Here is a 22,999-nt window from a genome sequence, read left to right as displayed (position 1 = left end):
TTAACTGTACTTTGGCATATGCTAAACCAAATCTGGAGTTCAAACCTGACTTTGGTCCCCAAAATGGCCCACTTTAGATAAATTTAAAGCTTACTGTAGTTAACTATGTTTTAAAATTCAATAAAACTGTCATACACATTTAGTATAAGGAAAATATTTTCACTTAAATTAAAAAAATGCATCATATTCTCAACCTTTAGAAACGAATTCATGTAATGTTGGTGGGAATGCATCCTAACACTTTTTCTTCCCCAATGAAGAAATATATCCAGAGTAGATATAAAAAACCCAATAAATGTTACTTTCATTGTTGCTGTAATTTTCTTTTGTCCTCTATAAATTTTGAGTTCACATATTAATATATCTAGAAAACAAAACTATTCCTAGTTTCTTAAGAATCAAATAAATATTCATATATTGGAGATACTGGAGATATATTAACATAATATATGTTTCCGAGCTATTAAAAAGTTAAAATATTTGAGCATTAATATCTTATTCAATCTAGTTTAGCTGATTTTTCCTCGTTTTGTTATTTTCTTTCAATGCAATTTCTCAGAGGATAAAACATTAAAAGAAAAATTTAAATGAGAACCAAGAGTATTCTGGAAGCTATCTCGAGAGGAGATTAAAGCAAGCAGAGCACTGAACCACCTGAAGAATTTTCTCAAACCTCTATCAATGCAGCCTTTCTTCTTTTTATCACCCACCATTTATTTAATGATATGCTAATGTAAAAAAATACCAGATTTAAGTTAAAATTTTGGTAATAAAATATCAAATCAGTAAGGGCTTGTCACACAGCTACTCTAGGTAAGAAGTAAGTATTGCAAGTATCAGCATCACTTTGGGCTGGCACTATCAGGGGCATGCTTCTGTTTTAAAACATCATACCATTTTCTAAGTTTGCACATCTGACTCCATCCAGATCAGTGGTTCTCAACCTGTGGGTCCCGACCCCTTTGGGGGTCTCCTGAATATCAGATATTTACATTATGATTCAATAGTAGCAAAATTACAGTTACAAAGTAGCAACGAAAATAATTTCATGGTTGGGGGTTACCACAACATGAGGAACTGTATTAAAGGGTCGCAGCATTAGGAAGGTTTAGAACCACTGATGTAGATTGTTAAGATCTTTGAGCTCATTAATTTTACGCCCAATGCCTATCTAAGACACAGAACGTTTAGAAATAAGCTCAGTGTTTACATGTAGCAAAATACATTTTTTTTTCTTTTTTGGCAATCATGGAAAGATTCATATAAATTACTTATCAGATCCTCCAAAGTAAATATAAACAAATTCCTTAAAGTTATAATCAATAATTATAAAATGAAAGTACCTAGTAAATGTAGAATATAATTGTCTTAACACAATAACTAAGAAAATGCCAGGAAGGCTTTGTCAACCAGTGTGATGAAAATGTGTCAAACTGTGTATAAAACCAGTGTATGGTGCCCCATGGTCGCATTAATGTACACAGCTATGATTTAATATTAATTAAAAAAAAAAGAAAGTACAGTCAAAGGAAATGTTCTCCTTCTTTGAGAAAAAGTACTTTAAACAATTGCTATTCTTAATATATATTGATAATGGAAGCTGTCAAGCTCCCTGTGCTATTTTTCAGATAATCTACACTTAAATATAAGCTTCTCTTTAGAAGTTTTTGTAATATAAAAAAGCTTATCAAAATTGCAACTTTTCTTTCTGAAGTTTGAATGTGACATGTAATCTATGATGATAGGGAGAATATAATGCAGTTTTGTGAGGTGTTTTTACTCATAGAAATAATATGTTCATCTAAATTTCATTCAGAAACCAGTTATTGAGTACCCACTGTATCCTTATGCATACTGAATTATACCTGCACTATCAATATGTCACTTCAGGGAAAGGGGTGGTTTACATAACAAATGGCTTTGGCGTACTTGGTAATACAGAAGACAAAAACAAATTTAAACTATAATTTATTACTATCCATAAAAGTTACATTATAAATCTAAAGGTAGTGGAGTTCCACTTCCAGAGTAGTGGTGTGGTGAGCTCTGTGAGCCTGTTTCCCAGAGAAACAACCACAACGGTGAAAATTACTTCAAAAAATAACCATTTAAAGTCTCTGGCATTTTCACTAAGGGCATATAGCAAATGAAGAAGACATAGTTATTCCCAAAAAACTCCCAAATCTTGATAAACCCCTGCAGGACACCATCACTTATCTCTGCCCCACTTTTTCCATCCAGTAGGTTCATGTGAGGGAAGCTCCTCTTCAAACAGCTGTGGCTAAGAGGAGGGTTCCATCTTCTCTCAACTCCTGGTCAAAAAGTACAGTAACTCAGTTGGAAGAGGCAGGCCCAGAGCATTTCTCACACCCTGTTGGCCAGCTCTGAGCTACAGAGGTTAATTTCCTGGCAAGTACAGCAAAGAGGTCAGGGGCATCTTTCCTCCACCCAGTGACCATTCTAGGATAGTTGCTCTATCCCTTATGTAATAGGCCCAGAATACTGGGATCATGACTACAGCTCACCCATGGGGTGGAGATGTCATTCAGACTAGAGGCCACCACCCCACCCTGCCACTGCTACGGAAGCAGACATGTCAAGGCGGTTCTCAGCTCTGCAGCTCATTTTGTTCAGGCACAGAGGAAATTCTTAAGAACAGAGATTTCTAAGGCCACTCAAAAGTAACTATATTTAAAATAGAACACAGGGGAACTCCAGAAGAACAGTGCTCAGAAACCATTGGAGATTCTGGCAGTGAGCAAGTAAAAGGGAACTGGCAGCTCTGTGACAGCAACGGGTTACCTGTAGTCAACTAACTCACCAGAGAAAACCAGAGGAAGAGAGAGCTAGGAAGAGCTCTCCAGAGATCTACACACCTCAAACTCTGTCCTTAAAACTACCCTACACAGGGACCCTAATTTAATTGGATCAGACTGCGGAGAAATTTATGTTCCAAGGCAATGTTGAAAACCATAAAATAATCGGGCAGCAATTAATGGAAACTCAAGTCTGGGTGTGATGCCAAAGGAATCGTAAGATCTTCAGCATGTCTTTATGTCTATCCCCCAAATTTTATCCTGCTGCATATTAAAGAAATAGCATGCTTAGAAACAACTTCATAATCTTTATGAACAGAAAATTTGATTTCACTGTGACAAATGAAATCTTTATAATCATTAATTATCTCATTCCCCAAGGCAAATTTAAATCTCCTAAATAATGATAAAATATATAATTAAAATAAACACTCTCCTCTTTGGAGGAAGTAAGTGATTACTACATTTTACTTAGCTAGTTGTAATAGATTAACAATACAGAGATCTGAAAAAAGGCAATTCCAGGGTGACTTTGCTCATGGCTAAGGCTGTGCCCCTTGTGCTGATGGGAAATCAGCACTAAAATAACCCAGCCAAGCTCTAAACAAGTTAATAAGAAAATGACAACAAATACAATCTCTAAATAATGGGGTAACAGTATATACAGATTCTACGAGATGCAACCTAAGCTGAATGCTGAGTTACATGCCTTGAGGCAGAAGGATCACTTGAGCCCAGGAGTTTGAGGCTGTAGTGTGCTATGATCCTGCCTGTTGAGTAGCCACCATACTCCTTCTGAGGAACATAGTTAAGACCTGTGTCTAAAATGCATATATTAATTATCTACATTGAGAGAGAGAGAGAGAGAGAGAGAGAGGTATGCAAAGAAACAGGAAAGAACGTGTCCTAGTCTAGAAAACAATCAGGCAAGAAAATTGTCTACGAGAGGCCTTGATATTTGATTTACCAAAAAAGGATCCAGAGAAGCCATTTTAAATACAGTTTAATGACTAAAGGAAAACATCCTTAAATAAAAGAAGGAAAGTTAGATGACAACTTTCCACCAAATAGAGAATATCAAAAAAGAGACCATGCCTATGAAAAAGAGCCAAATGAAAATTCCAGGTTGAAAAGTAAAATAACTAAAATGAAAATTTCATTAGAGGAGTTCAGTAAATTTTGACTAGCAGAGAGAGATGAAAGAATTAAAAACTTGAAATAGAGTGATGGAGATCATGCAGTCTAAAGAACAGAGAGACATTTGTATTGTGCCTTCACAATAACTAAGAAAATGCCATGAAGGCTACGTTGAACAGTTTGATGAGAATATTTCAGATTGTATATGAAACCAGCACATTGTACCCCTTGACTGCACTAATGTACAAGTTATGATTAAACAATAAAAAAATAAAAATAAATAACAGAGAGAAGAAAGAATGAAGCAATGAACAGGGCCTCACGAAAATGTGGGACACAAGTGCATTGATACATGGTAGTAAAAGGGATAAAAAGAGAAGAAAGAGAGAGAAAGGATGAAAAGTAGTCAAAGAAATATCGGCTCTTTCCAAATTTAATAAAAACCAACTACAAACTGAAGAAGTTCAACAGTTATTAAGATAAATGCAAGGAAACCCACACCCAGACATATCATACTAAAAATGCTGAAAGCCTAGGAGAAAAATTTTAAAGGAGAAAGAGAAAAATGACTTGTCAAATACACAAGAATCATAATAACAGCTGACTCCTTGTCAATCCAAAAATAAATGGAAAAAAATCCATTTACAATAACATTAAAAAGAATAAGAGAGTAAGTAAAAGAAATGTAAAACTATACACTCTGAAAACACTCTTATACACCTAGAAAACATTGTTAAAAGAAATTAAAGGTCTAAATAAATGGGAAAATTTGTCCCATGTTGACAAATCAGAGTGGTATCATGAAGAACTACAACAATCTCCAAGGTGATCTACAGATTCAAAGCAATTCCTATCAACATTCCAGCTGGTTTCTTGATATAAATCGACATACTTCTCTTAAAATTCTTATGAAAATTTAGGAACCCAGAATAGAAAAAAAACATCTTGAAAAAGAAAACCTAAATTTCCGAACTCGCACTTCTAAAATTCTAAAGGGAAAAAATATAAAAATTATTTTAAAAAAATAGACTATTTCAGAGTATACTGGTATAATATTAATATAGGGCATATATTCTTTAACCAGTCATGAAACTCCAAATCAGAAAGAAAAACTCAAAATGTTTTTGGAGCTCTTAAGAACTTTTAAGAGAAGACAAAGTAGCTCTTTGGGGAATACTTGGGGAGGGGGGAGACCCCCAAACTATCTGTATTTCACGCCCATGTTTAGTATGCTGTCTGGCCCGCCTGATCCCTCCAGCTGGCACGTTCACCTCCCCCGGTCTCACCACTCTTCAACTCCTGCCCTGCTGCCCACTCGGCCCTTTCCTTTCACTCAGTCTTTTTTTTTTTTTAATTTTATTATTAAATCATAGCTGTGTACATTAATGCAATCATGAGGCACCAGACACTGGTTTTATAGACCATTTGACACATTTTCATCACACTGGTTAACATAGCCTTCCTGGCATTTTCTTAGTTATTGTGTTAAGACATTTATATTCTACATTCACTAAGTTTCACATGTACCCTTGTAAGATGCACCACAGGTGTGATCCCACCAATCACCCTCCCTCCGCCCACCTCCCCCCTCCCTCCCCTCCCTCTCCCCCTTCCCCATATTCTTCATTCTCTTGCTTTTCAAGTTTATATTTTCTGGTCCATCATATTCACAAGGGTCTTGTCCTTTCTGTCATTTGGATACACACATGTGACTAAAACCTAAACCAGGGTGAATGTTTCTCTCCCACAGCCAGAACTCCAAAAGATTGGAAAAATCCACTCTTTTAAGAAGGTAGGTTTGGTAATGAAGTCTACAATTCTGCGCCCCTTTTAACCCTCCAACTAGCCTAAGGAGCTTCTTTCCGTGAACTTACTTTCTCACTTTCCAGTCACTATTTGAAGCTCCGTTCTCCTCTTTGCAAGCCCTTTACCATCCCCCATCCTTGCATCCGACCATCACTGTCAGCACATGGCCTTGACGTCTACCTTCACCGGCAAATGAGCCTGTGGTGATAAGACAGGAACTCTCTAGACATTCCACTAACAACCTTTGGGTGCATTTTATTCATCCATTTTCTTCTTCTCTTACACTTTTTCTTCAAGTTGTCCTCTGCCTCCTTTCTAAAAAGAATAATCTCCTTCAGTGCTTTGATTACTACTGATTTTCCCACCATTTTAGAAATCCTTGCAGTGAACTACCAATTTCTATTTTTATCGTCATTATTTAATCATTCCTTCTCAAAGAGAGCTCTACCCCTTTGATTTCTAAACAACTAAATTCTCTTCTACATGAAAAAATAAACCAAACGAAACCCCACCTATTTCTTTAGCTTATGCTGTTCCAGTTAGTCCCATGCCTACCCCGTTCTATAGCCAAATTCTTCAAAAGATCTATCTGTATTCTCTGCTTTCTTTCTTCAACTCATTCATCTCCTTTATCTCATGCAAATCTAACCTGAATTTCCTCCCCACCACATAAATAAAATGGTTCTCAAAAAGTATACTAATCAGAATGGGGATAAAATTATCATTCTTAGAAGGGACACAGTTATTTATCTGAAACTGAAGCAGGTATCTTCAAATATCCCTTATAATGAAAAACAATAAAAAATTATCAAAAATGTGAAAATTTGAAAATTAAAAATTATCAAAAATTTTAAGTGATATCTTAAAATATCACTTAAAATGAAAAACAATTAAACATCAAAATTCAATAAAATGTCTACAAAAAATAGCTATCATGTATGAAAGTACAACTACATTATGGAAGAAAAGACTCCATTTATATTAATGATTTTAAAAAGGACAGTGGCTTCAATGTACTGAACACAAAATTCTAAGATCTACTGTTCCATTTCTCTGTTCCCTGGACATGCAGGGGAACATGAAAGAGCTCCAGGCAAGCACTGTCCTTCCATTCTCTTTTGAAGCCACTTTAATCTCATTTTAAACCCTTAGAATGCCACCAGAATTGTGTTTGTGAAGATGAACAGTGAACTTCACCTGTGAAAATTGATAGAAAACTCTTAATCATCATCATAATTTCCTTCACAAGCTTATCCTAATTCAGCCATTAAAATTTGGAAATCTCATACTTTTGTCTTAAGCTGTCTTCTGTATCATACAGCCCATAGTATTTATGTCCATGGTGTTAATTAACATGCATATATCAGTGTTTACAAATTCTTTTTCATTCCACCTTAGAACTGCAGCCATACCTATACATCCAACTTGTTATTCAACATTTCTAAACAGATTCGCCAAATGTACCTCAGATACCACATGTCCAAAATGGAAAACATGCTGCCTCGTCCATTTGTTCTGCTAGAACAAAAGACTGAAGACTGGATGATTCATGTAAAGGCATACATTTGTTTTCTAACATTTTTGGAGACTTGAAAGTTCAAGATCAAGGCCCTGGCAGATTTGGTGTCTGGGGAGGGCTACTCTCTGCTTCCAAGGTTGTATCTTGTTACCGTGTCCTCGCTTGGCAGAAGAGAGAGAATGAACTGACACCTCTCTTCAGCCTCTTTTATAAAGGCCTGAATCTCTTTCATGAGGGTGAAGTCCTTATAAATTATTCACTTCCCCTAAGGCCCCACCTTGTAATTTCATCACCTTCAAGTACAAGTTCCCACAGATAGATTTTGAAGGGACATATACACACAAACTACAGCTCATGTTCTTCTGGTCTCCCAATCACATTATATGGCACCACTAGCCATCCATGGGGCTAACAGGACACTGGGGAGAGGAAGCAAGGTGCTTATAGTTCACAGAAAGAGAACTAAATAGATAAACCACATAGAGAACATTCTGGAGTTCTTTAGCTGAGTGTTGTCCAGAATATGAAAGCGAGAAAACTATCAGAGGTTGAGCAAGAACCACTTGAAATGAACAGAGGCAACAATGCCTTGTGCTCAGACGGGGCTAGACCTGTCAGTGCCTGTTCGCACTGGCCAGACTAGGAAACCACGTGGTTCAGGGTGGGAAAGAATTCACCATAGATAAACAGCATTTCTCTGGTTCTGTCTTAAGATTCCAAGGTATAAAATTATTTCCAAATAATTTTGCTGCATCTAGCCCCTGCATGTACAACTCAGAAGCTCTATTCTCTCTTTTTCAAAATTATAACCCCAGGAGCTTTGTGCACATTTACTCTTTCTGCATTGGTTCTCCTGTGAGACCGTAAGCTTAATGACGACAGGACTCATGACAATCCATGTAACAGAATGTCCTCAATGTCTAGCATGTTGCATAACCCACCATAAAACTTCAATTAATATTTGTAGAATAATTATTTTGAATCATCAATTTATTAATAGACATTGTCAAAATCTTTTTCATCCTATTCCAGTAACACTTATACAGTCTTATTCTCTGCATTATCACATTTAAACTCGTTTTTTAAACTGCCAAATATTTTCTATGTCTAGTTATTAACTTCTGTGTTTTCATTCTGAGACAGTAAGGTCAGGCGTGTTGGGTAAGTAATGGATACTGAGATGACATCTGTCAGAAACTCAGGCTCAGGTGAGGAATCAGGGAAAGTACATGCTCACCCCAGCAAATGCTGCTAGCCCAAGTAGACGTTTGGCACTTGTGAGGAGTAAGGATCGATTCTTTAACAAAGAACATCTTCATGTGTTTAGTGGTACATCAGTGAGGCTGGGCCTCCAATCCAGGTAGCCTGTGGATGCAGTACATAAGGGGACCCCCGTGTAAGCACATCCTGGAAACATTTTTTGCACTGGGATCCTCCTGTTTCAGAAACTAAATTCCTGGAAAGCAAGAGTAGTATTGAGATTTGCCCCCTCCTGACTATTCCACCCTTGCCTTTGGCCTCCTCCTCCAGAGCCAGTCACTCCCACCCATCATCTCTCTGGTTAATCTAGCCTCACTTTCAATATACCCTGCAGAAATTCCTCACAGCTTTTGGCATCTGGATGGAATTCTTCCCCTAGTTTCCAGGACTGATAAAGAAATCCATTAATGGAGAAAAGCCAGTGTCTCCTTCATAGCAAATTAGAAGCAGTGAAGGGGCTTAATCTGCCTCTTTAATCCCAAGGTTCAAACATTCCCAACCACAATGTTGACTTCCTGCTTGTAACTGATTCTTCTTTCCTTCACAAAAACTTCAATAATTTCAAAACAGAATCAAAGTATTGTTACAGGCTATTGTATTTTTCAATAAGGGTTTAATAACTACTAGAAGCTCCAAAGGTGATTTCATGAGTGAAACCAGTTCTATTCTTCCTACCTTTGACCTGTAGGGGTGAGTCACTATATGACAGCTGTTCGTTATGGTCAATAGTGACTTAGGCTAATATTACAACGTTCCCTGTTAAAATGATAGGCAGTGATGTGCAGTCTACCACAGGGATAATTCCCTTCTTCAAACTCCAGTAGTCTCTTTCTCATATTTATGATTAAGCAAGTTGAAAGTCCCTCTTTCACTATTTCTATATAAACTGGCAGCCAAGAATTACACATACACATATTATTTAATCAATTATATAAAATAAAAAGGTAATTATGTAAATATCATATGTCAATATTATACGCTTAGTAATCCGATATGATAGTGATAGTCGATCATGTATGGCCAGAGACACCCTTCCAGGTCATGAAGTGGCCACTCAGTACCCTATATAAAAGAGGAAGAAAGTGATTTCATCACAGCATAGTATCTTCTCCAGGTTAAATAAGGTTATGTTCCTTTATTACCCATGGGAGTAAAGTAAGCTCCATTTGTTGGGTTGCCCATTAGGTACAATTACTTGCAAATCTGTAACTCAATCAAGTCTATAGGTTTTTTTGACATACACTGAAGCAGATGCTGATAACCAGGATTTGATGTTAACTATCAGCTAAGAAATGAATAACATACAGATGAAATTACTTTCCACCATAAGTGATTTTCATATTACTAAATAACATATACATACCTGCATACCCTCCATAAAGCCCAAATGGTGAGAATGGAAGCATTCAGGCAGGGTCTGCTAGAGTATCTTTGGCTGTGTATGATTTACTACTACCAGTAAGCGACTAGGGCAAGAAGAAATAATGGATCTTCTAAGTACTTTAAGATACGCTTTAGGATTCAGGGAAAAAGCCAAAGTGTCAGTTCCATTAAAATAATTACATCTCAAGCACATACTTACTTTTATCTACAGGCTTAAGATACTAGTATTTTTCATATTTTTAATACATTTGAATTTTATAATCTCTTAGGTAAATTGACATTTCATTATATACACTATTTGTGGAATAAAATAACAGTATAATTTTTAAATCAATATATATAGTACATAGAGCAATCTCTGAGAGGAGCCTGAGTTATTGAAAATGTATGAGCTATTTCCATGGAGGAAAAAGACTGAGAGCCCTTTCCCATTTGCATTTATAAAGGCTGCATGACTTTAAATATATATACCGATGCCAGCAGAGCCATCAGAAATCAATACATCACATTCTCCTGTACCATAAAATGTCTGATACACACATTCATTTTCCTAGTCCAAAATTCTCTGCAAAAGGGACTGTGTAAATGTTCCATTTTCATTTAATGACATTCTCCATGGTTAAAATTATGTGCCTTATTGCCGGAGACTGTAAAACCCGAAGAGCATAAAGCCAGCCAGGGTTTGAAAGTGCCTGGACGGAGCACGTCCTTCAGTGGCCAGTCACTTAACAGACCGTAGACACACGGACATGAATGCAGAACAGAATGGAGAGATCAGTAAGAATGGAGTGAAATGCTGCAATTACCATTTGGACAAAAACCAGTAGGCATAATTTATTTAGAACCAGTTGGGGGATGGTCTTATAAATATTTGCAGAAACAGTCTCGTTAGTCCTGATACCACAAAGTGAAGGCAGAGAAGAATATCACTTAAAAATGATACTAACGACAGAAAAGACAGCAATCTATTCATCAGTGAGCTTTGCTTTGAAGGTATAATAAAAACTTTAATAAGATTCCAGTTTAGCTGACATTTATTCTACCAGCTGCCAGGTATCTTTCAAAAGGTTACAAAATTGCTCTATATAAAATAGTTTATAAGGTACAAATTCTTGAAGAAGAGGAAAATTGGCTATATATAATCAAGGAGGTTCTAAAAATTCTCCAAGCACAACTTGTAGAGATGCTATTCACAAAGGCATGTCTGGCTACAAGACCCAACTACTGTTGTATTAAGCCAATATTCCCACTTGGGGACTGAATTCAGCAGAACTAGCTATAATTCTATCTACCAGCACTGATCACTGCTGCCGGCACGTCTAAGTTCCTTTGTCTTTGATCTCTGAACCAAACTGCTGTGGCCAAGAAATGACTTTTGACCCACGTGTTTACCTAAACCTAATAATATCCAAAGTGTATTATTCTGAGACTCTATAATACTCAATTAACAAAATACCTTCCTTTCTTCCATTTCTTCCGCTCCCTGTAAACTCTACTCGGTCCAGCCTCTCTGACCTTACTTTCCTCCTGATGGAATCTGGACCCCATAATGAACCCCATCTCATCAATCACTCTGCATCTCACAAGTCCCCTAAAATCCCTCAACTTCTTTAATTGGAGCTTTTGTAAATCTCTGCCACTTCCAAAATCTCACTTCTGGCATGGCTGTTACCCAGCTAAATGCACAAATATTTAACATTGCTAGGACAAAAAACACATAAGTAGACCAACTATGTCCTCTGCCATCTAACCTCAAACGGGTCTTAAAGCTGCTGCTCAGCAACCACTTTTCTCACCAGGATGAATCCTTATGACAATTTGCTACACTGCTTTCCAAGGCATTTTTATTCTGCTGAAACTCCTAATCATCTGGTCTCAAAGTAAATACACAGTAAACATAATACTTAAAACACGTAATCAGAATCTCCTTCACTCCAAATCCAATTACCAAGTTCTGATGATTTTATTTCCAAAATGTCTATTTTTTTTTTTTTTGGAAAAGAGCACATTTTTATTATTATTATTTTTTTTATTAAACCATAGCTGTGTACATTAGTATGATCGTGGGGCACCATACACTTGGTTCATAGATTGTTTGACACATTTTCATCACATTAGTTAACATAGCTTTTGTAGCATTTTCTTAGTTATTTTGCTAAGACCTTTACATTCCACATTTACTAGGATTCACATATACCCTTGTAAGATGCACCACAGGTGTAATCCCATAAGGACTGAATTATGTCCCTGACCCTAAGCTAAAGCTCTAACTCCAATTAGTTTTAATTTTCAGATATGACTTTGAAAGAGGGAATTGGGTAAATGAAATCCTATGCGTGAGTTATCTTATCCAACAGGCTAAGGAGAGAGTCTTCAGGAGAATCCAACCCTGCTGGCACCTGGATATTGAATGTCCAGCCTATAGAACATAAACTTCCACTGTTTAAAGCACCTCATCTCTGGAATTTTGTTATAGCAGCCCTAGCAAACTAGTCTGATCTCTCATTAATTAGGCTTCTCATTTCTATTCTATCTTGTTTCTGGCTAAAGTTGTTATGTTTATCAGAGAAGTTAAATTAGCTTTATAAGTGATTTCTCAGCCTGTATTCATTCAGCCAACATTTATTGAACACTTATTTCATACCTGAGACAGTGAACAGAAGAAACCAAAGCACTGTCTTGGGGTCTTTGTTCAAATGAGAAAGATAAACAAATACATAAACAAGTTAATTGTAGACCATGGTAAGTGCCATAAAGGAAATAAACAGAGAAATAAAACAAGGAACAGCTAGGGAAGGTACTCTACATGGGAGGAAAAGAAAAGAAAGCCTTTGTGAGGATCTAACATTGGGATCTGCTGGATGAGAAGGAGCTGCTCTTGCCAAAAGATGTCAGAACAGCATCAAAAGATGGCAGAGCTATTAGCCAGCACAGGAGCTAATGAAGAAGGGGCATGGGTTTGAGGGACACGGAGGAAGGCTGTGCAGCTCATCATGGCAAGGCAGAGAGTGGGGGATCCTCCCTCCCTACTCCAGGATTCAGCCTTTCACCAGACAGAACTCTTTTCCTAAAAAATATCTAACCATGTCATGCTCCAGTATAAAGATTTGGTAAGTTCTTTACTGCTTACTGACATGTGAGGCGTTTTTTTTTGTTTTGTTTTGTTTTTTTAATGCATGTTCCTACCTATCTTTCTAGCTTCAATTTACCTTGTATCCCAGACATCTCAAATTCCAGGCTGACAGACATCATGCCCTTTTCTGCCTTTATGTCCCGGGGATAAGGGACACTGTGTGGAGGAAGAAGTGCGAGCTTGGAATTGGATACACATGTGTTCTAATTTGATCCCCATGATTTTACTTGGAAGAAGTTTCTTGAGTCCTCTTTTCTCTCTCATCCTCAGTTTCCATATAGAACAGGAGATTAATGATACCATCTAAGCACTGCTGTAAGGATTAGTGAAGATATATGTAGAAGGCCTATATAATCGATACTGGTATTGGAACATATTGTTTCTTCCATTGGAATGCTGCCCACTTTTCTTTACCTGGTAAACTTCCTGTATCTTTCCAGAAACCAGTCCAAATGACAGCTCCTATTTACAACTTTTACAACTCTTATGAACAGAATATAATAATCTTCTCTATGTTCCCATGTCATGATGCATAAGCTACACCATTTACCTCCCTCTCTCCTTTGGAACTTTGTCCTCTCTAGCATAGGAAGTGTGACTTAGTGCTTACACCACCAGTGCTCAGCACAATCTGGCACACACAGGTGTTAAATAAACCTGAATGAATGGATTAAACACTCTGTTCCTACCCCAAACCACTGTAATTTTTTTTACATCTATATATACCTCTTCCTCAGTGACCTATCACTCAATAGTCCCCACAGGCACAGATGGATCATTCAAATTAGAATCAATTAAGGAGAGAATACTAAAGTAATGATTTATAAAGTTATGGCCAAGGTGAAGCAAAGTCCCAGCAGATAGTACAGCAAGCTAATAACAGGAGGTAAGATTTGACCTAGACTATGAGAGACTGAAAAGGGATCCAGACCTGGGACAGACACAGGGCTGTCTGGAGAGGATTTCCTGACTGGAGCTGGCCAGTGGACCTGGACTCTGCTGACCACACAGGGACTGTGTGGGCTCAGTCTCATTCTTCCTCCTCTATCCAATCCCCTCTTGAGACTTCTCAACAGCTGAACCCAACCAGAATCTTTCTCTTCCCCCTTCTGAACAATTCAGGACTAAAGCTTAAAGCAACTTAGGCACCTGTATTGAAAGGGAGCAGCAGCCCCTGATGGAATCACAGAGCCCAGAAGGGTGAGGCGGGTGTCCATGTGGAGGGGAGGTTTGGAGAGCAGGGTCAGAATCTGAATGTGGTGAGGAGCCGCCTACACGGAGGGGGGCCTGAGGTGCAGGGTCAGACATCATGGAGGACAGAGAAGGTATCCAGGCAAGGTGGGCAGCTAGCTTGCCATGGAGAGCCAGAGCAGACGATCCACGTGGGGGCTGGAGGGTGGCCAAGGTGGAAGACTGGCTACCTACGAGGACATAATCAAACATCTACCTACAGTAAAAGTAAGAGAAGCCAGTTTCTCCCTGGCAGAGAAGTATGAGACAGCTTATGAAAAGAAAACCAGAATGAACAATGGGATATCGCATTAGGATTGGGCGTATCAATATGAATTTGTGGCTTACAAGATAGAGATATATAGGAATAAATGAGGGTATAAATTGTTTGTGTCTAGATTTATTGTAACTAGGCTCACACTCTGCCTTCTATGTGATGTTCGTTGTCTCTAAGACAGAAGTCAGGAGGTGTCTGTGTGTGTACTCATGCGTGTTGTCCATGTGTGTGCACATACTCATGCATGTTGTCCGTGTGTGTTCATGTACTCATGTGTGTTGTCCAAGTGTGTGCATGTACTCATGCGTGTTGTCTGTATGTGCATGTACTCATGTGTGCTGTCCATGTGTGTGTTCATGTACTCATGTGTGTTGTCCAAGTGTGTGCTTGTACTCATGCATTTTGTCCATGTGCATGTACTCATGTGTGTGTTCACGTACTCATGTGTGTTGTCCATGTGTGTGCATGTACTCATGCGTGTTGTCTGTGTGTGCATGTACTCATGCGTGTTGTCCATGTGTGCATGTACTCATGTGTGTTGTCCATGTGTGCATGTACTCATGTGTGTTGTCCGTGTGTGCACATACTCATGCGTGTTGGCCATGTGTGCATGTACTCATGTTATCGGTGTATGTTCATGTACTTATGTGTGTGTATGTACTCATGTGTGTTTTCTGTGTGTGTGCATGTGCTCATGAGTGTTGTTCATGTGCATGTACTCATGTGTTGTCCGTGTGTGTGCATGTACTCATGTGTGTTGTCTCTGTGTGTGCGTGTACTCATCCATGTTGTCCGTGTGTGTGCATGTACTCATGTGTGTTTTCTGTATGTGTGGATGTTCTCACGTGTGTTGTCTATGTGTGTATGCATGTACTCATGTGTGTTGTCTGTGTGTGTGCATGTACCCATGTGTGTTGTCTGTGTGCATGTTTGTCTGTGTTCATGTACTCATGTGTGTTGTCCGTGTGTTCATGTACTCATGCATTTTGTCCATGTGCATGTACTCATGTGTGTTGTCTGTGTGTGTTCATGTACTCATGTGTTGTCCGTGTGTGCATGTACTCATGTGTGTTGTCTCAGTGTGTGCATGTACTCATGAGTGTTGTCCGTGTGTTCATGTACTCATGTGTGTTGTCCGTGTGTTCATGTACTCATGTGTGTTGTCCGTGTGTGCATGTACTTATGCATGTTGTCCATGTGTCTGTGCATGTACTCATGCATGTTGTCCATGTGCATGTACGCATGCATGTTGTCTGTGTGTGTGCATGTACTCGTGTGTGTTGTCCATGTGCATGTACTCATGTGTGTTGTCCATGTGCATGTACTCATGCATGTTATGTGTGTGTGTGCATGTACTCATGCATGTTGTCCGTCTGTGTGCATGTACTCATGCATTTTGTTTCTGTGTGTGCATGTACTCATGTGTGTTGTCTGTATGTGTGCATGTACTCATGTGTTGTCCGTGTGTGTATGTACTCATGCGTGTTATCTGTGTGTGTGCATGTACTCATGTGTGTTGTCCGTGTGTGCATGTACTCATGTGTGTTGTCCATGTGTGTGCATGTACTCACATGTTGTCCGTGTGTTTGCATGTACTCATGTTTGTTGTCCGTGTGTGCATGTACTAATGCATGTTGTCCATGTGTGTGCATGTACTCACGTGTGTTGTCCGTGTGTGTGCATGTACTCATGTGTGTTGTAAGTACAGTCTTCTGAGATCTTCCCTAGATTTGGAAGCAGCAACATTCTAATAGCAAAGAGCTCACCTCTGTTACCACCCTCTGTTAAAGAGAACCATGGCTTTGGGGAAAAAAGGGTTATTCTTGGGCTGGGGCAGGAAAACCATGAGATCAGAACACCTTGATGTGCTTCAAAACAAGGAATGCTCAGAGAATGACGGAGCCATCCCAGAGGACACAGGAGCCAGCTTTAATGGGCTTCCACTGGGCAAAGGTGGGGGTAATTTAAGCAGAATAACATTTTGAAAAATAGGAAACAATGAAGTCATACAAATCTATATAAATAAACTGAGAGGTGAAGAGGAACAAGATATTTGTACAGTTTAAAAGAACTTTACAAAATACGAGGCCAGGTGCAGTGGCTCATGCCTGTAACCCTAACAATCAGAGAGGCTAAGGTGGGAGGATCACTTGAGGCCAGAAGTTCAAGACTAGCCTGAGCAAGAGCAAGACTCCCTATCTTCAATAAAATAAAATAAACCCCAACTAGCTGGGTGTGGTAGTGCACACCTACAGTCTCAGCTACTTGTGAGGCGGATACAGGGGGACGGTTGAGCCCCAGAGCCTGAGGTTATAATGACACTACCACACTCTAGCCCAGATGACAGAGTTAAGACTCTATATCAAAACAGTAAAAAGAAAATTTCTTCACAGAACACTACTTAATTACAAAGGGAGGAGGGAGCAAATTTACAGTGGGGACTAGAGAAGCTCAGCAGATAGATGTTAATCATGTGAACAAGTGAACTGCATTAGTATTTGGGGCAAATCAAAGTGGTGTGTAGCACAACAGCATGCGAGGAGAAGACCACGGCATCATTTATTGTGCTCCTCCCAAGGGTCCATAATCAGAATCAGCGCAGAAGGAAATACTCGAAAATTGGCTTAGAATCTTCAAAAAGTGTCAAGGTCGTGAAAATCAAGGAACAATGAAAGAACAGTGACAGAAGGAGGCGGCTGAGCAGACATGACAACTCAACGCAACACAGATCCTGTTGCTAAAAGTGACATTACTGGGCCTACTGGCTAAACTTGACTCGAGTCTGAGAATTAATAATCGTCACTATTAAGCTCCTGGTTTTGATTGGTGGCATTGTGCTTATGTAAGAGACTATGTCCCTGCTGGCAGAAAAGACACCCTAAGGGTCACAATATATTTGGGTGGGGTTGTGAGACTGGATATCAGGCTGGAGTCTTATGCTCAAATATACCTTGAAATTTTCTAAAATTTTATGATTATTTCAAAATTAAAAAAAAAAAAAGAAAAAGGACAACAGGAGGTCCAGGTCCTCCTAATGCAGCAGTTTCAACAAGTTAGCCTTCTGGAGCAAAGCAGCGTGAAGAAAAGTTGAAGGCTGAGTTTGGAGGGACAAAGGAAAAACTCTACCTAGCCTCTTAATGTCTGTTTGACACTGGGGCCTGTGCGTGGTCTCCACACTGATAACCAATCATGGATTTGCTATGTTCTATCTATTCCCTGGGTCCTTTCCATACTTTTTCTGATCTACACTGTATCACAAATATAATATTTATCTTAGTTGATTGTGACTCCCACTATTATCAAATCCCAGAGCTGACATATAATCCATATATATTTTTATCACAAACTCCATTTTCCTCAGTATCAAAATATGAATAATCATTTTTTGGACATTTCATATAGTACAAGCATCTCAACCTGTTAAAAACAAGACTCAATTCCTATGCTATTTCAGTGGGCACTGTTAAATGCCTACCAAGTATTTGCCCAACCATAGTATATCCCATAATAAAACTTTCTAAATACTGTATTTTTACTGTATCTCTGACCTCTATCACAAGTGCACTGTTTAATTCAGGATATAGCAAATGCACTGTAAGTTCCAAGGGTCAGCCCTGTGCCATAGGTCAGTCTGGATATGTCTGTCACTTCCTTGGCTAGTCATTGTATAAGAAATGGTCAAAGGATCTAACTAGTGTGTTTAGTGTGAATTTTAGGTCTTTTGTTTGAAATACTGGTACAGAAATATTCTCCCAATGCATGTGAACCAAGAGGCAAGTTTCCATTTCTTTCTTTCTTCTTCTATTTTTTTTTTAAGAAGGGTCTTTTGTATTGCCTAGGTCAGCCTCTAACTCCTGAGTTTAAATGACCCTTCCATGCCGTGCTCCCAAGTAGCTGGGACTAAAGGCACACACAACCACATCCAGCCTCTCCATCCGTTTGTTGGTTCAGGTAGCCATCCTATCACAAAGGGATTCAGGTTTAGAGTGATGCCAATGAGAAGGGAGATTATTTTAAATCAATTATTGAAACATTAAATGGTCTTTGATTAAAAAAAAGGCCAACATCTAGAAGCTCACCTAACCTCTGTCTTCTAACTGAGCCAATAAATCCCCTTTGTTTACATTGGTTTGAGTTGGACTTTCTGTTACTATAGTATAAGGTATGAAGAGTAAAATTAAATATAGAGCTAGATGTCAGAATAGTATGAAATAACTAGGAGCAAGTAAATGATGTAATCCAAGGTAAACAGATCTCTAAAAAAGTGTAAAAGTACTAAAGTACAAAAAGTACAAATATAGAAAAACAAAACACCCAGAGGTTGGCTTAATACCAGTGGCACTGGGAAGATAAATGGAAAACTTTGCTTAGCTGTTTTAAAAATGTAATAATGGCATGAACCCTAGTTTCATATGAGTCCAGACAGGAGGCCCTGTAGGATTGCTTCATACCACCAAGAAAGTAGAAACCCGAGGTAGTCAACAGAAGGAAACAAGAAAGCTGGGAGCTTCAAATTCTGTAAAACTACGTATAGACAATCATTCACACAAACCAAATTTTATATAATAGTAAGACCTTCCAGTGGCTCAAAAGTATCTATGTAATCAGATTGATATTCTCACGGTTTCTCTATTCATTCTGGCCTTGGAAATAGTGTTCCTTCCCATTTGGAGGTGTATAAACGAGAAATAAAACAGCAGCAATTCTGGTAGCTTGTGGCATCAAGTTGCCTGTCTCTTTCTGCTGAGAGAGTGGATTGAGCCAATCTCAACCAAATGAGGGTGCTAGCTCTGAATTTTTCAATATCAGATGTTGACAACATCTGACAGAGCCTCTCTGTCCTTCCAAGTCACCTTAGATAATATCTCTCATTGCCTTTTAAACCTTTAGCAACCACAACACATAAGCAATCTGTCATTTATCCCTAGTCATTCTGGGTTGAAAATGTGTTTGGTATTCATTCCTTTCTTTTCATTTCCCAATGAGGAAATGAAGGCCAGTACCCAAGGTCAGATCTTTATTTCATATCTCAACTACTGCAATTGTCTCTTAACTAGTCTCCTTGTGTCACATCATTCTGTGTCACATCATTCACGGGGGCTGTTGGCTCCTAAGAGAAAATAAGCACTATATTTTATTTATCCTTTGGATCCTCTTCCTCTCCACCAAGTCCTGGCACTAAGATATTTGTTTAAATTATTCTATGCAATCATTTCTCATTTGAAAAATCTTTTTGATGACACACATCAATTTCAGAAAAAGTTCAAAGAGCTCAGCCTGCAACCGGGTGATGCAGGTTGTAGACCACATTCCCCTCCAGCAGAGCAGACCACCATTTCCCCGGTAGGCTGTTTCCATCTGATGGGAGTACGGAATTTGTTGGAGCACACAAGCAACAAGTCTTAGTAGACAACATGTCCTCCCCTTGCAAAATTCACTTTCTTTTGGCTTTGCTTAAGAAAAACCTACTTGTCCTTTAAGGTTCAACTTAAATATCCTTTCTACCACCAAATCTTCTCTAGTACTACATTCAGATTATATTTCTTCAGCCTCTGTGCCTTCAAAGGCATTCTGAATACTTCTATTATGAAATTTACCAGACTCTGTCTGCTCTTATACTAAACTTGGTATAGACCTATCCACTTAATAAACGTCTTTGTTAGTACTGAACAGTGTATTGTATTTCAGCTAGAGGATGTCTTTTTCCTCTGTTATTCCTCCTCCTGTATCCTCTGTTATTTACAAAAGCATATAGCACACAATACCTGCTCAGTAAATATTTCTTGAAAAAATAATTCCCTAATAAACTAGTGGTTGAGGATAGGTACTATGCCTTATGAATTTATATCTGTCCCACTGACTAGAAACAACCAAGTAACAGAAATTGCTACTGGTCAAAACAAATACTGAGTTTAGACTCTGGCCTCTTGGGCTACTAAATACTTCATTAAATTAGGACAATTTGTTACTTCTTCATTCCAAAAATATTTATTGAGGATACTGTATATGCTAAACCTTGTTCCAGGAGCTAGAGACAGAATTGTAAACAAGATAAACTACACATATGTTGAAGTGGAGTAAACAGCTGTGTATGGTAATAAATCAATCTGCTCCCACAGAAGTTTTAACACCTGAATTTTATCTTGATCACGTAAGCTTCTAACCCAGAGGCATCAATGGCTCCTCCCTATACCTTGTTTCAAATGCTATTGGATAAAATGTAAAACTACTACCCCTAAAGGAGGAGAGAACCAGGACAATGAGGACAATGGTAATGGGGTCTGCGTTTCCTCCTCCTCCTTAATTTCATGCCATTCCCCAATTCAAGCCCTCACATACCTTCTGAGAACAACTAAAATTACTTCCTGTTATTTTCAATTTCATGTTTCCATCCCTCTTATTCCCTTTCAGGACTGCAAGAATAATTTCCTTAAAAAGCAAGAGTCTTATTACATAATAGCTCTGCTCAAAAGCCTCTCTGCTCTGTGTTGCAGACACAGGGAGGGCACTGTTCAGCCTCTTCAGCTTCACACTCAAGAAATCTTCCAAAATCTACTTCCCATCCATATTTCCAGAATCACAATTTTTCTTACAATCCAGATTCCCAACAAATAGTTTTTTAATTCTATAACTTTGAACCTCTCAGTGTTTTTCCATCCATTTTATTCAACTTCGACGTATATCTCAGGGTCCATTCAAGAATTTCAAATTTATCCCTAATTTTCTCTTTTACATATAAACACATACTTTTCCTTTTCTCCCCTAAGTTTATCCATTTCTACCTCATTTATTGGTTATTTATAAAGATAGTTTATGTATTCAATTAGAGTATATTAGTATGTTTAATCATCTATTCAGTAAGTATTTATAAGCATTTACTGTCTTTCTGTTATCCCAAGGCACCTAAATATATAGGGGCATATATAGAGGATACATGAAGTAATATTTTACTGAATGAAGGCAAATTTCTAGTGAAATGAAAATATATCCCAAGTCAAAATAGAATTTTTCTAAATTTGAACAATAATCACCACCAAAGAGATATATAAGAATTGTTATAAATTGTTGCTTATCATTCTAAATATGAAAGGAGATGGATAAACTAGAAAACTGAATCAAATAAAAATCTAAGAAAACTTATGCAAAGTAATATGAAAATATTGAATGAATCCACTTCAGTTCATGGCTATGCCTACCATTTCAAATACAAATTCATAAATACACATATATTCATTTCCTCAGTTGGAAATAATATATAGTGTGAGAATTTATTGAAATAAGACCCATAGGAGTTTCTTTCCTAGATACTATTTAATAATTTTTGTAAAATTTATTAAAAGTTTATGTGATACATTTTCCATTCCCTTCTGAAGAAAATAGCCTTAGAAGATGATTGATGCCTGCTATTATGGGTCTATATTTGTATTTCCTTATTTTAGAAGCTTTTCAAAATATGAAAATACACTTAAAGCATTTCCAGTTATGGTAAAATAAAAAAGATAAAAGGTGATTATTTATAGGCAATCATATTCATGATGATAGACTTTCAGAAAGCAACAAGAAACATAAATTTTAAATGCCTTTGGAAATAGTTGAGGATAAAAACATTTACATAATTTTTTAGAAACCCTGGCTTTTTATTGCTGCATTTCAATATTCCCTCCAGGCAAAGGACTAGCTACTCCAAAGATTTATTTGATAGTGGAATGTCTGATTTCTTGTTTTCCCTTTCCAATGTAAGTAAGTATATAGTTTTCATTCTACCACAAAGTAGTATGTTTAAAATCTGAATTGGCTCATTACTGAGAATAAAAATGGTTGTTTTAGCAGATTAAACAAATAAACTAATAGGACCAATAAATACATATACATAAATAAATTCTAGAAATATACTATATCCATGTCTCAGTCACCTTTACTAAAAGACCTGTCGCATCGTGATAATATAACTTGAAACTGATATCAAATGTCTGAAATTTCTACTTACCTGCCTATCCACTTCTGGGAGCAAAAGCAGGAGGTATTGTTGAAAATGCTGAGGTAAGGAAGCAAATGTGTGTTTATTGATTAATGCTCTCAAGTTAGTGTTGACAAGAATAGATCCTGGGGTTTCTATGTCAATGTCCTCAGCTTTGGTCCATTTCAAGTGTCCTGTAATGAACAAGCAAGAGGCATGAATTTACCACGGATTAAGGAAAATGCATGCACACACACACACACAAATATAGAACACATACATTCCATAACACGTTTCATTCTATCCCTTTAAAAAATGATTCTGTAAAAGATAAATCCCCAAAGCTTCTTTCTTGATGTTTTCTGTCTGGCTTTAGATATCTTTAATTTTCATAATGTATAATTCACTCAGTATCTTCTCTGTTTTTATTCAAAGTAGCATCAGGTCCCTAAAAAACATTTCGATTGTAAGTTTCCAATTA

The 22,999-nt window shown here is 37.8% G+C and overlaps 1 protein-coding gene across 1 annotated transcript in view; it reads right to left on the bottom strand.

The window, feature by feature from the left end:
* ASXL3 (ASXL transcriptional regulator 3) overlaps nucleotides 1-22,999 on the bottom strand; it is a 179,608-nt gene that overhangs the window by 43,064 nt on the left and 113,545 nt on the right. The window contains exon 8 of the mRNA XM_053571930.1: nucleotides 22,549-22,712. Coding sequence (XP_053427905.1) covers nucleotides 22,549-22,712 — 164 coding nt within the window. The remainder of the gene's footprint in view (nucleotides 1-22,548; nucleotides 22,713-22,999) is intronic.

This window comes from Nycticebus coucang, chromosome 19, assembly GCF_027406575.1.
Source record: "Nycticebus coucang isolate mNycCou1 chromosome 19, mNycCou1.pri, whole genome shotgun sequence".
NCBI lineage: Eukaryota > Metazoa > Chordata > Mammalia > Primates > Lorisidae > Nycticebus > Nycticebus coucang.
Note: the sequence above shows the minus strand (reverse complement) of the source record. Positions and strands in the feature narration are given on the sequence as shown.